This window comes from Phaethon aethereus (assembly GCF_964289735.1).
Source record: "Phaethon aethereus genome assembly, chromosome: 8".
In the NCBI taxonomy this organism is placed as follows: domain Eukaryota; kingdom Metazoa; phylum Chordata; class Aves; order Phaethontiformes; family Phaethontidae; genus Phaethon; species Phaethon aethereus.
The window spans coordinates 3,787,365-3,801,671 of NC_138584.1; the positions used below are offsets into that span (position 1 = coordinate 3,787,365).

Below are 14,307 nucleotides of genomic sequence, written 5' to 3' on the forward strand. Positions count from 1 at the left end.
ATTCAGATAGTTACACGAGCAGAAAACTATCCCTACAATAAGGCGGAGCATTTCCTGCGTGATGGGGTCTGCCGTTCCTCACAGGAATGAGAACAGGCGTCCTAGGAGGGTGTTCGCGTGTCACTGTGCTGGTATTCCCACCCCTCTCCGTCAGCAGCACGTCGGCTGGTTGCACGTCCCTCTGCTTTTATGGAGGTTGGTCTCCTCCATGCTCCCGGAGGAAGCCCAAGGGAGCCGGCTGGGCACAGAGTGACGCCAAGGGCACGCTTACAACTGGAGACCCGAGGAGAGCCCGATGTTGCGGGGTGTGCTCGGCCCTACTTCTGATGGAAAACCAATTCCTTGCTCTGCAGCGGCTCGGGTTTCTTCCCAGGAAGTCTGACAGAAGTCTCCTCCGCAGCCTCCCTCCTGTTGTTGGCATTTCGGAATTTGCTGGGGAATTGTGTGTAAACCCCCAAGGGCCAAGTCTTGCCAACACATTTTAAGCTCTTACAAAATACACGTCATGTCGCTGGTTGGAGGCAAAGTACGCCTCTAAGTTACTTAGAAACCACGTGTGGAGCACCCGGCTCCAAGCCTGATTCAGCAAGTCAGACCCCCGCCGTCACTGCCTTTGCGGCAGCCACACGGTCAGCAGCGCTGACCTGTCCTCCCAGCCGCGCTCCAGAGCCGGGTTACGCTCCGTCGGCCATAAAACACCTCGATGGGAGCGACGCCGGGCCGAGCGTGGCACGGCCGCTGCCCCCGGAGCCCCCTCCTCGGGCAGATCTCTGCACCCCCAGCAGCAGAGCTCCTCACTGGGGCAACGCAAATGGTTTCCCAGGCTGTGCCTTGGGGGCCCTACTTGGCCTTCCCGCTGGGACAGGCACGCCGGATAGCTCCAGCCCAGCCGCAGGCAGCCATGCCTGCAGGAACCGTTGAGCAACCACCTCCGCCGAGGGCCAGGCTTCGCAGGGCACGAGCGGCTCGGCTGCAGCGCTCGCCTGGTGGCTTTGCAGCCCTAAATTTGACCCGATCAACCACCCGGCCGACAAAATCCACGGCTTGTCATGAAAAACCCGGAGAAGCAGAACCCCTCCGGCTGCCGGAGAGGACGTGGCACGCAACCCGCGGCAGCGCAGCGTGGAAAACCGTTGTGGCGGAGCAGCCTCTGCCCCACTTCCCCACCCCGGGGCCGCGTTCCACTGATGTGAGCGAGGCCATTTCCTGCCGGGTTTGCGACACGGGCAGCGGGGAAGGCAGAAGTACAGGCAGAAGGGAGCTAGAGAGAGACCGAGCAGCGCCGCAGGAAAGGAGGAGGAGAGGGGCGAGGCCCACGCCACGGCCGGGGACCCCACATCCCGCTCCCGTCGCGCCATGTCCCTGGTGGAGACGATCCGGCTGTGGCAAGAAGGGGTGTGCGCGGCGGACAGGAAGGAGTGGAGGGCAGCCCTGGACGCCTTCACGGCCGTCCAGAACCCCCCTGCCAAAATCTGCTTTAATGTCGGCTGCATCCACCTCGTCCTGGGGAAGCTGGCCGAGGCGGAGGAGGTAAGACAGTGCTCCTCGTCACCGTCCCCGCTCGCAGGCGCCGGCGAGTTTGCACGCAGACCTGCCAGACAGACGGGCCTGGGTGAGGACGGGAGGAATTAAGGGCCACAGTCCGACTCAGGGAAGGATTTGGGGCCTTTTAAAGCCGGGATGGAGCGTGACACCCCTGGGCTGTTCCTGCTGAACCTGTTTTCCCGGTGACTCAGAGGGGAAGCAGCGGGAGAGGTGCAGGCTTGCTGCTCGCCTGCCCAGAGGTGATCGCAGGGGCACTGAGCTGCCGAGCGATGGCAGATGGTTCTAGCCCAAAAAACTTAGAAGCCTGGAACAGCTTAGGCCACTTGTCTAAAGCAGGACAGGTATAACCGCTCTACACCCTCAGTTTTTTAAAGGTCTTCCCTTTTTACCCCCTTTTTGCCCCACTCCTACCTCCATGCAGGCATTCACCCGGAGCATCGGCTGCGACAAGCACCTGGCGGTGGCTTATTTCCAGCGGGGGATCGTGTTTTACCGGAGGCAGAAGTGAGTGCAAGGGTTTAAAGTTTCATTTTTGCCGCTTGTGGAGGTGCCAGCCTTCGGCTGAGGATGGCCCCAGGCAGGTTGGTACCCCAGGGGCCAAACTGCAACGCCTCGAGGTAGAACAGGCTGCTGATCATCTGCAGTGCAGTTTGGGGATTAACACCGGCCTTGGAGCACCTCTCCTCCCTCTGGGGTGTCCAAAAACACTTGCAAGAAGACAGAAGAGACCCAACTAAATGCACACAAGTTTAAGTAAAGGCAGGCAGATTGCCACCACGAGGTGGTGATGCCCTTGTCTTCTCTCCACAGTCATGAAAAGGCCATTGAGGATTTCAGAAAGGCGCTGGCCCAGCTGCGAGGCAACCAGCTCATTGACTACAAGATCCTGGGGTTGCGGTACAGGCTCTTTGCCTGTGAGGTGAGAAAGACTTGACTGGCAGTTTTGATCCCATAGGTCTGTCCACCAGCTCAAGAAGTCTAAAGAAAAGACAGCCAGCCTCTCCTTGTGCGCTGCAAAGAAAGCAAGCCGGCTGGCGCAGTGCCACCACGCTGCTGTCCTCTCCTTTACCACCCTCCTGGCAACGGTCCGGCTGCTCATTTCCTTGCTCACATCCCTCCGGCAGATACTCTACAACATCGCGCTGGTGTATGCCACGACGGAGGACTGGAAGAAAGCCGAGGAGCACCTGACACTGGCCATGAGCATGAAGAGCGAGGCCCAGCACAACAAGATCGACAGGGCAATGGAAGCCATCCTGGTAAGGAGGAGCAGGTCTTACAGCCGCTGTCTTTGCTCACAGCAGCCCCATGGGGACGAAGGAGAAAAATCCCAGTGACAAGAGAAACCACCATTTAGCTACAGCTTTAGCAGAGCAAGAGAAAAATGCAGCGGGCTGAGCAAAATGTGAGTGCCGTGCTGAGACACAAGCTGGTAGGAAGAGCTTTGGGTCGCTGGGGAAGCAGGGACGGGAAAACCAGGCTAAGTGGACCACGTCAGGGCTGGGGTCGGGCTGTGGTGGCCGTGTGTTGACTTTACGGAGCAAGACCTTAACCCCAGTGGTAGAAGGAGGGGGACAGTCCCTGCTCTCACCTCTGAAGAGCGCTATGACTTCTCTCTGCTACAGAAGCTCTGCTCTTCTTCAGAAGCAGAAGCTCTGCGAGCTGGTGGCCATTCCCGCGGGGAAGCTGTTTAGACCAAATGAAAAGCAAGTGGCTCAGCTGGAGAAGAAGGACTACCTGGGAAAGGCTATGGTAAGAAAGAAATACCTTATTTATTCCGACCAAGCCTGAAGAGAGCTGCTCACCACCCTCTCACCACCCGTCTGAGCTGCTATCTGCTGCCTGGTGGGCAACCAGAGATAGGGAGCCGGTCTGGGCCTCGGGGATCTCCCCAGGCGTGGAAGGAGGCACACAGGGGTCTCACGGGGAACAGGGACCCTGCAGGAACAGAGGAGCAAAAAGCATGTTTCTGCAGAGCGTGGCCTGTTTTCACTTTCTCTCCTTAGCAAGACGTGAGGGACAGTCAGTCAGCAATGGGCTGGCAAGGTCCCACCAGAGCTTCAACTCGAGCCAAGATTTTGTTCAGGGAGGGGAAATAATAATTAAAAGAAGAAGCTATTGAAAATCTGGCACCCACAAACGACCTCCAGTTCTTCCCCTGCACTGTTTGAAAGGGGCTTTTCAGCTCAGATAAGCGCGCAAGCTTTTCTCCCATGAGTGTGCAAAATCCAGGCACTGGGATATCACCCTCAGGCTCGGGTCCTGGGAGGCAGTGCTCCTCTGGAAAGCGACCCATCGGCTGGGCAGGCACTGGGGAATCGGTCAACCAAGAGCCAAGCAGCTCCTTGGGTGTCAGCAGATCCCCAGAAACTTGCACACAATCATTTATGAACTTTCTAAACGATGTTTAAAGTCACCTGTAGGGGGTAGGGGCTCCAGCTGGACATTTTGACTCCCTTCAACATTTGTGATTAAAATATAAAGGGAAACTTTTAGGTTATAATGACTCTAACTGCAGTGATGGCGGGGCCAAAACCTGAGACCTTGTCACAGCCGAGAAGTGAGTTTTCGTGCCAGAAGCACTCAGCTTGTAGTCAAAGATGCTTAGCCTAAATTCACAGCCCCTCTTGAACCCGAAGCATCCTGAGGAGCTTGGCTTGGCCAACAGCAAAGGAAGAGGGTAGACAGATGTCTAAGAGAGGTCTACAAGCACCAAGTCACTACCCGTCTGTCTTTGGCTCTAGGTGGTGGCATCCGTGGTGGACAAGGATGATTTTTCAGGATTTGCTCCACTCCAACCACAGGTAAGGCACGACCAATGAACAGCTTCAAGGGAAGTTCAGGAGGATGTGGGGATGGGTATCGTCCCGCAGCTCTCCGAGGGCTCTGGCTCATGGTGGGGAGAAAACAGCAGCATCACCGTGAACTTTCCACTACTGCCGCGGGGAGGAGGCAGACGCTGCTCTCTCCGTCACCAGAAAGCGCAGCCCAAACCCACCTACGTTCGTGGCTGAGGTTAGCCCGGTTCCCCGAACAGGGGAGAGGCGGCCTGGCAGCACATCCTCTGCCCCCACCGTTGCTGCAGGGCGATGGCTTTCGGCAGGGAGTCGTCCCCAACCCTCCCCGTAAGATTCATTAGGGTTCATCTGTCTAAGCTTGAGTGGAGAAGCAGCAGCAGTTCTGCTTTCATTTTCCATCGTCCTCCCACTTCCTGAAGCCCTCCGCATTTTCCGTGCCATTTTCCTGATGATGTAGCAAGCAGCATCTTTCCATCTCAAAAGACACACAAGAGTTTTTACCGGAGCCTCTCGAGAGGACATGGGGAAGCGCAGCTGCTGCAGCCTGCCGCAGCCTGCCGCACCGTCAGGCAAGATAAAAATATGCTCTTCTCCATGCACCAAGTGTTGACACCTCGCTGCAGGAGTCAGGACTATTTCAAGCAGCTTCTTCAGAGGGTTGATAAAATCCAGCAGAGACTTTCAATGACTTAGGCAGGAGAGACCGTAAAGCACCACGACAGTAGCTGCGTGTTTTACAAGCACGACAACGGGAAGATACAGGGAAGTACAACTTAGTTTAAACCAGCTGATCTCAAATCCATGATCTCAACCCTCTGCGAGCTGAAACCAAAATCACAAGCAAAAACAGGACTGTGCCTCTGAAAACCAGCTGCAGGTGGAGAATTTGGAAATTGCTCATCAGAAGGCAGAAAGCCAGGGGTATTCCTCATGGCATTTAAGGCAGCTGCTTAATGCGTGATGCCACCCATCAAGGTGGCAGAGCACCAAAAACCGACTGCAGCCGGCTGCAAAGCAGCAAAAAAACTCCATTAAAGTTCAAGTTGCCTGACCTGACACCAGCACGGGGAGGAAGGAACTGTGTAGGGGTGATGGCAGGCAGGTAGAAGGCTGCAGGACATCTCTGCAAAGCAACCAAAATCCTCCAGATTACTGATAATTTTCTTTTTGTCTTCTTGTTGGCAGGCCTCTGGTCCGCCACCCAGACCCAAGACCCCAGAAATCTTCAGGTGAGTTGGTTGAAGGATGGACAGTGCTGTTTACCCGGGCAACCAGGTCCAAGCCCGTCCAGCACCATCGCAGCCAACTGCCCACCTGGCACCCAAAACTCAGGGGGGGTAGGGTGGGGAATGGATTGCAGGAACAAGGAGGCAGAGGTCTGGGGTCCCCCTATGATGTAAAACAACGAAGTCACCCGCCTTCCTGACCCGGCCACTGCTCCCGCACCCAGGGCCCTCGAAGGGCAGCCGCACCGTGTCCTGTATGAGTTCATCCCTGAGACTGCCGAGGAGCTGCAGGTCCTGCCGGGAAACATCGTCTTTGTCCTGAAAAAGGAGAAGGACAACTGGGCTACGGTGATGTTCAACGGAAAGGTACCAGGGGCGTGCTTGGCAGGAGGGGGCAGGCGATGGGGCGGACGCTGCGAGGTTCTGCAGAGGACCTGCAGGCAAAGCCTTGCCGTCAACAGCTGAATGAGTTTCTGGTTTAAGTCCCTTATATCCACCCTGGCTCAGGCCACAGTGTTCAGTGAAACCCATCCAGCCTGCAGCAACTAACCTTCAAGGCTCAGGGACTCTCCTGGATTCAGGCAGGGCGAGGACAAGCTCAGTTGTGTCCTCCAGCAGTGGGTTGTGTCCTTGCCAAGCAATGCTCACTCATCTCTCCTTCCCCTGCAGAAAGGGATCGTCCCCTGCAACTACCTCGAGCCTGTGGAGCTCCAGAACAAGCTGTATATCCAGGTGAGGAGGCCCACGAGGAGACGGTGTCCTGGGTGGGGCAGATCCCCACACATTCACCCACCATCTATTCTGGGCCTTCCAGCAGGACCCATACCTGCAGCTCCCTGCCCCTCGTAATGCTGCGGTTGGTTCTTCTGGCTCACGGTCACCTTAAGATGAGCTGAGACACTTGCAAAATCTGGGCAGATGCTGTGTTGATGGCCTCCCGGGTGGTGGCTGGCAATGCCGGGAGGATATGCGAAGTCATCCCTCCCCAGTTCAAGACCCCAAACGGACCTTGGGAAAATAGTGGGCTGACGGAGGGCTCCACGAGGCAGCAGCACCCCAGCTGCCTTAGGAAGGGTGGGATGGACAGCTCTACCTTCTTCCCATCCGGCACAGGAAGAAACCCCTCTTGAAGCCGGGATCCCAGAGCCGCCCAGCTCCACCGCTCCAGAGAAACCCCGTCAGCCAGGACCAGGTCAGCAAGGGGGAGCTGAAGGGGTGAAACCCCTGTCGGTGCCGTGACCTCACGTGTTGAGACCAGGGCTAGGGCTCATCTCCATCTTGTTCTCGGGCTCGTTTGCAGTCAGTGATGGGGACATGTTAAAGCAGGAGGCAGAGACAGCAACCGCAGTGCTGAGGATGGAGTAAAATAGAGCGCGTGGGTCCTCGAGGAAAGGAAGCCCCTCCTTGCTCTTAATTAGCACAACGGCTAATGAGAAAAAGGGCCTGGGGATAGGAACAGGGCAAGTGACCCAGCTTGTCCAAGTCTTGGAGGAGAAGGTTCCTTCCAGGCTTCTCCTTAGAGCAGGGCACCTGCGATGGTTTCGGTGCTGCTGTGAGCTGGGTGAGGTTTGAAGGAGACGTGGTTGCCCTGGGAAGGGGATTCCCGGCTGATGTGAGCCGGCGTCCCACGTCCCGGGCCGGGGATGGTAGCCACCAGGGCCACCACACCCCCCCCAGCACAGTTGGTTCAGGGTGCTGCCGCCTGCATCTGCGCTGTGGCGTGTGGTCCGCAATTGCTGCTTAAAGCGGGAAGAAGGGAGGAAGGAGGGAGGAAGGACCGCAAGTTGCCCTCCCTAGGAAACACCAAGTGGTGCTCGGAGGTAGAAGCCTGCGGCTGAGCTGCAAGCTCCACACCGCTGTGGGAAAAAACCATTTGGGGTAGAAAAATATCACTGTGCAGAGACCGTACCGCATGGGTGTTACCTGCTGCAGCTTATTCTGGCTACCGACAGCCAACCTGCCAAAAAAAAAAAAAAAAAAAAAAATATGTGGACAACCAATTGCCAAGCCCCCTGCTCTCAGGTGGGCCTGAGCCAGTCTATGGTGGGGAAAGGTGGCCCAAAGACTACGACAGGACAGGGCTGGTGTCCCAAGCAGCGCAGCCTCACAGGCAGTGCAGTGGTGAAGTTGATACAGAAAATGGCCGCGGCTTACGGGAGTTAAGGGCAAACGGCTCAGGGAGCCAACAACCTCAAAGAGCATCTTTACGGCACCGGAAGCCGTCGCAGATCTAGCAGTGGGACCGCGTTCAACAGCGTGTCTCTTCCCGTAATGAGCACAGTCGAGTCAAAGCATTGGCAAAACATAGAGCAGATCCTTGTGAAGAGAATTCAACAAACCTGCATGAAATCACCCTACCTGGAGGCCTGAATCTAGCTTTACCACCCCGGTGAAGGACAGGGATTGCCTCCAGTTTTCAGTGCGGATCTAGGGAGATCAGAAAAGCGAAGACACTAAAACCAGCAGCTCACATTTTTTTTTTTTTTAAATCCACGTAGCCAAGACATCCCACCCCCGAAGCTCTCATCCCTGTAAGAGGGAAGGCACAGAGCCCAAACCTCTGCTCAGTGGCTGTATCTAAATCTTACTTTTCAAAATTCCTAATTTCTAAATTGCTCCTTACGGATGAATCCCGTCACTGCTGATGCCGCACCCATTCAGGGGACACCGCTGGCTCCAGGGTTGGTTGCTCTTGCTGCAGATAATGATGGGTGTCAAGGAGAAGGGGTGCAGGAGATCTGAACGTGTATTTAGGCATAGAGCAGTCATGCTTACCCTGTCCCGCTTGCTGAGCCACCTCTTCCTTCCTCCACAGAGTACGCTCCTGCTACTGCGAGACAGCCCAGAGACGTAGCAAAGGTAACACCTTGTGAACGCAGACCCCAAGGTCCTGTTGGCCTTACAAGTCTGCACTTACTGCACGCTGAAAGCTGCTGGCGTGCCCGGCAAGCACCATGGCCCTGGAAGTGTTCAGGTTTTCGTCCTCCAGGACAATAATGACAGGGCTAGGGGCCAGCAGGTCATCAAGACCTAACCAGGTGACTTTTTGGGAGGTCCCCTCCAGGTCCACTCCCCAGTGGACCCAGGGCTGTCAGCAGAGCCCTTGTACGACTCACCATGGTTGACCTGTGGCACTTGAGAAGGGAGAAATAGGAGACAGCTCGGCTGCAATGGACACGCTCCTGGGCAGGGTCTGCGCATCAGAAGGTGACACTGGGGAAAGAGACGGAAAAACAGGACGATCCCCACTGAAAAGAAGAACGAGGGGGTTGGAGGGTGGACACACCTCAAATTTGGTCACCCGAAAGCCACAGTTGGGTTGCTAAGTGCCTAATCCATTACCGCGCTTTCTCCTGGGAGAAGCCCAGGGCTGCCAACCCGCCACAGGTCCAGCCATAGCTCAGGCAGCACGGCTGCCGACCTGCCCCGACGACGCACCAAAGGCTGCGCGCGCTGGCAGGGATGTCTCCCTGACCAGCAGCCAGCCGATGCCCCGCAGCTCAGATTTGACTTAGGCAACCGCAGTTTCCACGTGCCGGTCCCTCTCCCTGCCCTCGCCAAGCCACGCGAGCTCTGACATCCAGTTTACCGCCCGCAGGAGGCCGAAGCTGCCACCTCCAGCCCCCATGTCCTCAAGGTGCATTACAAATACACGGTCGCCCTGCAAGTCGAGCCAGGTCTCTCCTACACGGAGCTCCTGGACCTGGTCTGCAAGAAACTGGAGCTGCAGCCCGAGCACGCAGAGCTGAGGTGAGGTGCTGCCCGCTGCAGGGAGCTAGAGCCCTTTTTCAGGGCTCTCACCCCTACCCCACGTCCTCTGCGCACCCAGGTACAAGCCCGCGGAGAGCCAAGCGCTGGTGCCTCTGCGCACGGAGAACCTGGAGGTGGCTTGGAGCCAGAGCAAGGACAACTGTTTGACGGTCTGGTGCGACATCACGGAGGTCAGTGACAGCTAGCAGTGGCAGCCACCGCTTCTGCCCGCTCCAACAAGGAACCTAAGCAGACGTTGCCTTTGCTTTCCTTGCCACGAGTGCAGGCTCGTGGCTGTCAAAGCAAGCCAGCCGACCTCTTGAAAGGCAGAGGAGCAAAGAGCGGGCGAAGAGAAACAGAGCTTGTCTCTCTTACCCTGGTGCGCAGAGAAAAAGGCGATGACAAAAAGTGTCCTTACCGGCTTATTTCCTGCCCTAGGGAGAGGGGTTTTTACCCGACAGCAAACCAGAGGAGTCACCACAGGAGGCAACGCCGGAGGAGACAGGACCAACCCAAGTTGTAGCGCAGTACAATTACGAAGCCACCCAGCCTGAAGACCTGGAGTTTCAGGCAGGAGACGTGATACTTGTTTTATCCAAAGGTAATCTTGCTCCTTCTGCGACAGGGGAAGGGAGGGACACTGCGGGTTCCCCACATTTGCCAGGTAGGCCAAAACCTCTCAGGTATTTTGTCAGGCACCGGACGCCTGGTCTTCAGTGGAGCCTACAAGATTCACTAGGGACTTTGATCTCTTTTCCTGAATCCTCCAGTCCTCCATAGCAAACCGTTTCGTGCTGGGGACCTGCAGAGCAACAGCCTGGCTCAGGCAGCCCTCCCCGATGGCAAACTTCTCCTGCAAGTTGCAGTTTTGCCACCTTTAGATGGAGCACAGGCTGCTCAGATTCCTGCTGCAGGGCGCTCTGAGGAAGCCTGCATTGAATGCAAGCACTTCACAAGACCGGTTAGAACAGCAGCTTGCAGAGGTTGCGTGAGCAGGGGGTGTCAGCTGGAAGCCAGGGGAAAGGACAACCTAAGGACACGTACGAGAGTTGCTTTCCTTTGTATCGCTAAGAGCTGTGTCACCAAGCAAAAAAATAAATCCAACCTACTGAGGCATCTCTAGCATCTGCTTTGCGTGCTCCTGCTGAAGGACAGCGTTTTTGGCTTTACCAGCCAGTTCTCTGGAGCCACAAGACCAGCAGGACCCAAAGCCTGCAAGACCGCTTCCTGCAAGTGCCGCCTTCTGCCGCAACTGCCTCGTGTGCGGCAGAGCTCTGCCAGCTCCACCATGGGCTTCCCGCCCAAGCCTCAGCGCTCCGCACACTTCTTCCAACGTTGTTTTCATCACAGCCCTGTTTCTACCACTCCCTTTCCCCAAACACTTTCAACACGGGAGAGTTTCACTTGAGCTGTGTTTAAGGTTACTGATCGCAGTCTATTTCTTAAAGGAGGTGCCTCATTTTGGCCGCCACGTCATGCCTTACATTAGGAACGAAGGCAGAGTTACATCTCAGAATGCTACTTCCCCCATTCCTCTCACCTGGCACCTTCTTCTGGCTGGTTTTCTTTTTAAGGCTACCATCTTCCATCAGCCTCGATCCTCTTAAATATTAATCTTTAGTGCTTCCATGAGAATTGAGGCTTAAATACAGACTAAATCTCAGCAAGATCTAGTAGGTGTTTTTGAGTTGGATCCTTCCAAGCCTGTGCAGAACACACAGCAGGGAGGACAAAGTTGCTGTGCTTCAGCAAAAGTCGGTGGTGAGCCCATATGAAGTGAAGAATTACGTACAGACCCCGTACAGGGCAGCCTCCAAGTCAAACCAAGACATCAGAAATAGTTTTAAAGGCAAAAAAATGATGATACTTTGCTATGTGTAGCTCTTTCGCTAGTTTGCGCTGGCAGGCAGGCTTCATAGTTCCCACTCTGCCGCTGGACAGGTGAGTTCTTGCACCACACAACATTGATGACCCCTCCCACCCCAAAATCCTACTCTCCCCTTCACCGCTGAGCTAAATATTTCCCATTAAGAAGTTGGTTCTCACCTCATTGGGTTCCCCACAGCAGGAGTTTTCAGAGCTCTCAAGCGTTCCTTAGCCCAGGCTAGCAGAGGCTTTTGGGTGTAGTGGGGTGGTTTTGGTACAAACATGAAACAGCAGGTGAAAATACGCTGTAGGTGGCATCTTGAAGAGGACAGCCCAAGATCACAGATCATCTCCTTGCTCTCCACCGCTCGCTTTGTTTCCACTGTCTTGTATCCAAGGCAGTTTGAGCCCCTTGGCCTCTCTTTGATATACTTTTCCCACCTTCGTTTGGCAGCGCGTTCTTTGCTCTCTCTCTCATTCTCCCTCAGCCCCTTTCCTCCACATTCCTCTCTCTACCAGATTTATCAGCAGAAAACCTTAAAATGCTGACCTCGGGCCTGTCTGTAGCACATGGAGGTTATTATGCTCCCGTATATCCCTAGGGTGACAAAAATTGTGTCCATTTTATCTTCCAGTGAATGAAGACTGGTTAGAAGGCCAGTGCAATGGCAAGACTGGCATCTTCCCATCCGCTTTCGTTCAGAAGTCTAACACGGAAGACCCGGAGATGTGATTTCAGAAGAGCTTAAGGAATCGTGGAAAGAAATTCACAATTCAACTGTTGCAATTAAGAAGTTTCCATATCAATCACTGCATCTAACAATGGACTTAAAATATTATTGCTACTTGTATTAAAAGCTTTATTTTTGTGAGGACAATGCAAAAGGTTCAATTAAAAAAAAAAAACAAAACAAACCCCGTGCTTACCAAGAGACTTGCTCTGTCCCACCTGCCCTATCCTTACCAAAGCTTTTATACAGCCCTGCTGGCAGTGGGAAAACCCACGGGAGGGTAGAGCCACCTGCATTTACAGCTCTAGAAGAGCAACTGGCCTTCAGGAAGCTACAGATGGGAAATGCTGAACAGCATTTGCTTCCCTAAAACATCACTGCCACCCCCAAGAGTTTAAGAGCCACCGTTCAGCCTCACCCTGCTCCAGTTGACAATTCAGTTCGAAGTGACTTTAAACGCCCCCGCCAATAAAAACATTTTTTTCACCTTTGGGAGCCGTATCTCACAGCTTTATCTCAGCAGTCAGAAGAAAGAACACAGAAAGACACTGCCTGGAATCTCAGCAGGTCGTACAGCAGCGAAGTCGTTCCCTGTGTAAAAGCCTACACAACTTTGATGTCCTGTTCCCTACCCAATACAAGGCTTGCCTCCCTCTGCCCTCGGCGCTGCTTTCACACCATTTCGCCTTCCCTGGCCACCAACAGCTGCTCCTCCTGTCATTTTAAAAAAAAATCTACACTGCCCCATCCTCAAAACATACAAGCTGCAGGTACAGCCGGCCACCTGCAGCACTGGGAGCACTTTGCTTTGACGAGCGGCAGTTTCCCAATCCGGATCCTATCACGCAAGTTTTGGAGAACCACACCCTCCCAATAACCTAAATCTCATTTATATTTAAAGGAACTTATCCTGAAGAGTTGTTGTTTGGATATAACAAACACTTGTTATTTAAAAAAACATAGCATCTCCATAGTTTTCTTTGACACATTTGGAAGTACACTGTTTAGAAACCGGCTGCAAACAGCCCGGCATCTCGATTTACAGGCGGCTCAACACAGCAGAAGGATCTGTCTCCTCCAGCTCCCATTGCCTGTGCTCTACAAGGTTCAAGTACTCCAGTCTGCAGCTGAATCCTGTCCCAGATTTTTGGTTCAGTACGTAAAACGCATTGCACACAGGCAGCACAAAACCACGATCCAATTATCTGCACTGAGCCCAAGCCAGAATCTCTGCAATTTAGTTAGTTCTCTTTCAAATGGGGGCAGGGGGGAATTCAACTTCAAACCCTCTTCTGACTTCTCCAGAAAAATAATGCATTTTTAAAAGCCTGCGGCCAAGTTATACAGGAAATAAACGCGACACACAGACCTTGATGGAGAGAACATGGTTTAATTAAAGGCAAAGCTGATTTCAGCAGCTGCAGTTCTTGCACAGACAGACAAAAAACACAAAAAAGCTTACGACACAAACCAGTTTCTGTTGGGGGCCCCTTCCCTCGCTCCCCCGGGCGTTGGAGGGCAGGAGGGGAGTCCCAGCTGAGAGCCGGACGCAATCCCGAGGCCGGACGCTCATGCACAAGTGGAACGGTGCGGCTGGGACCCCGGCGCTGCCGGGAATGAGATGGCGAACCTGGTTAGCTTGTCTAGGGTGCAAGAGTCAGTGATGCTTCGAACACTGGAATGTCGCAGCTGCCTGGGCGCACAGCTCGATACGCAAACCGGGAGGGCTGGAGGGAAGTACAGAAGGGTTTGGTTCATACTACCACTGGGTGGGAACTTCACTTTTTGGACTTTTTAAAGGAAATACAGCTTTGAAATGCAACAAAGAACAGTGATGTTGCTAAAGTGGAGATCGTGGGGGAGCTGCTCGTACCCCCGGAGGGGTATCGTGTCTCCTCCGTCTTCCCTTTTCGTGTTCTTTGGGACTGCCCAGACTCCAGTGTCACTTCGGCTCCTGCATGTGCTTTGCTCTGCAGCTGACTTCCAGCTGAGAGATCCTGAATCATCACACAAACCCCTACTGCTAAACACAGCAAATGGACATTGAGATTGTTTCCGTAACTTCCCTGGGAAAACTAACAAAAATGCTGTCCTTTTCGTTAACGAAGCTTCCAGTCATCCTTCCCCCTAATAAATTAGCAAATAAAACGTTTTCCTTTTCCCTTCTGCACTTTTTCAGCTAGGAACAGCACTATGCTTTCTTCCGTGTGTGGGTCACACACACGGGTGTCCACGGGTGCCTTGGATTTCATTCTGGAACTGAAAGGTTGGGGCTGCAGCTGGGGACAGGGAGCGCGGGGGGGACGGGTTTCTGCAGAGCTCATGAGTGCCTGAGGGGGTGTGTACACCCCGCACTGTCCAGGCCGACTGTCGTCTTTACCCAGCCCTGCT

General features: G+C 54.4%; 1 protein-coding gene across 1 annotated transcript; it reads left to right on the forward strand.

Moving 5' to 3' along the window:
- Positions 1-1,356: 1,356 nt before the first annotated feature.
- Positions 1,357-12,607, forward strand: NCF2 (neutrophil cytosolic factor 2; the record flags this gene model as incomplete). The annotated part of the gene is made up of 15 exons (XM_082003222.1): positions 1,357-1,530; positions 1,967-2,049; positions 2,356-2,464; positions 2,670-2,804; positions 3,190-3,297; positions 4,290-4,349; positions 5,529-5,572; positions 5,794-5,935; positions 6,239-6,301; positions 6,683-6,761; positions 8,385-8,428; positions 9,168-9,319; positions 9,399-9,510; positions 9,758-9,920; positions 11,821-12,607. 15 exons carry the CDS (start codon positions 1,357-1,359, stop codon positions 11,916-11,918), a joined length of 1,566 nt encoding a protein of 521 aa, XP_081859348.1. The 3' UTR covers positions 11,919-12,607.
- Positions 12,608-14,307: the final 1,700 nt, after the last annotated feature.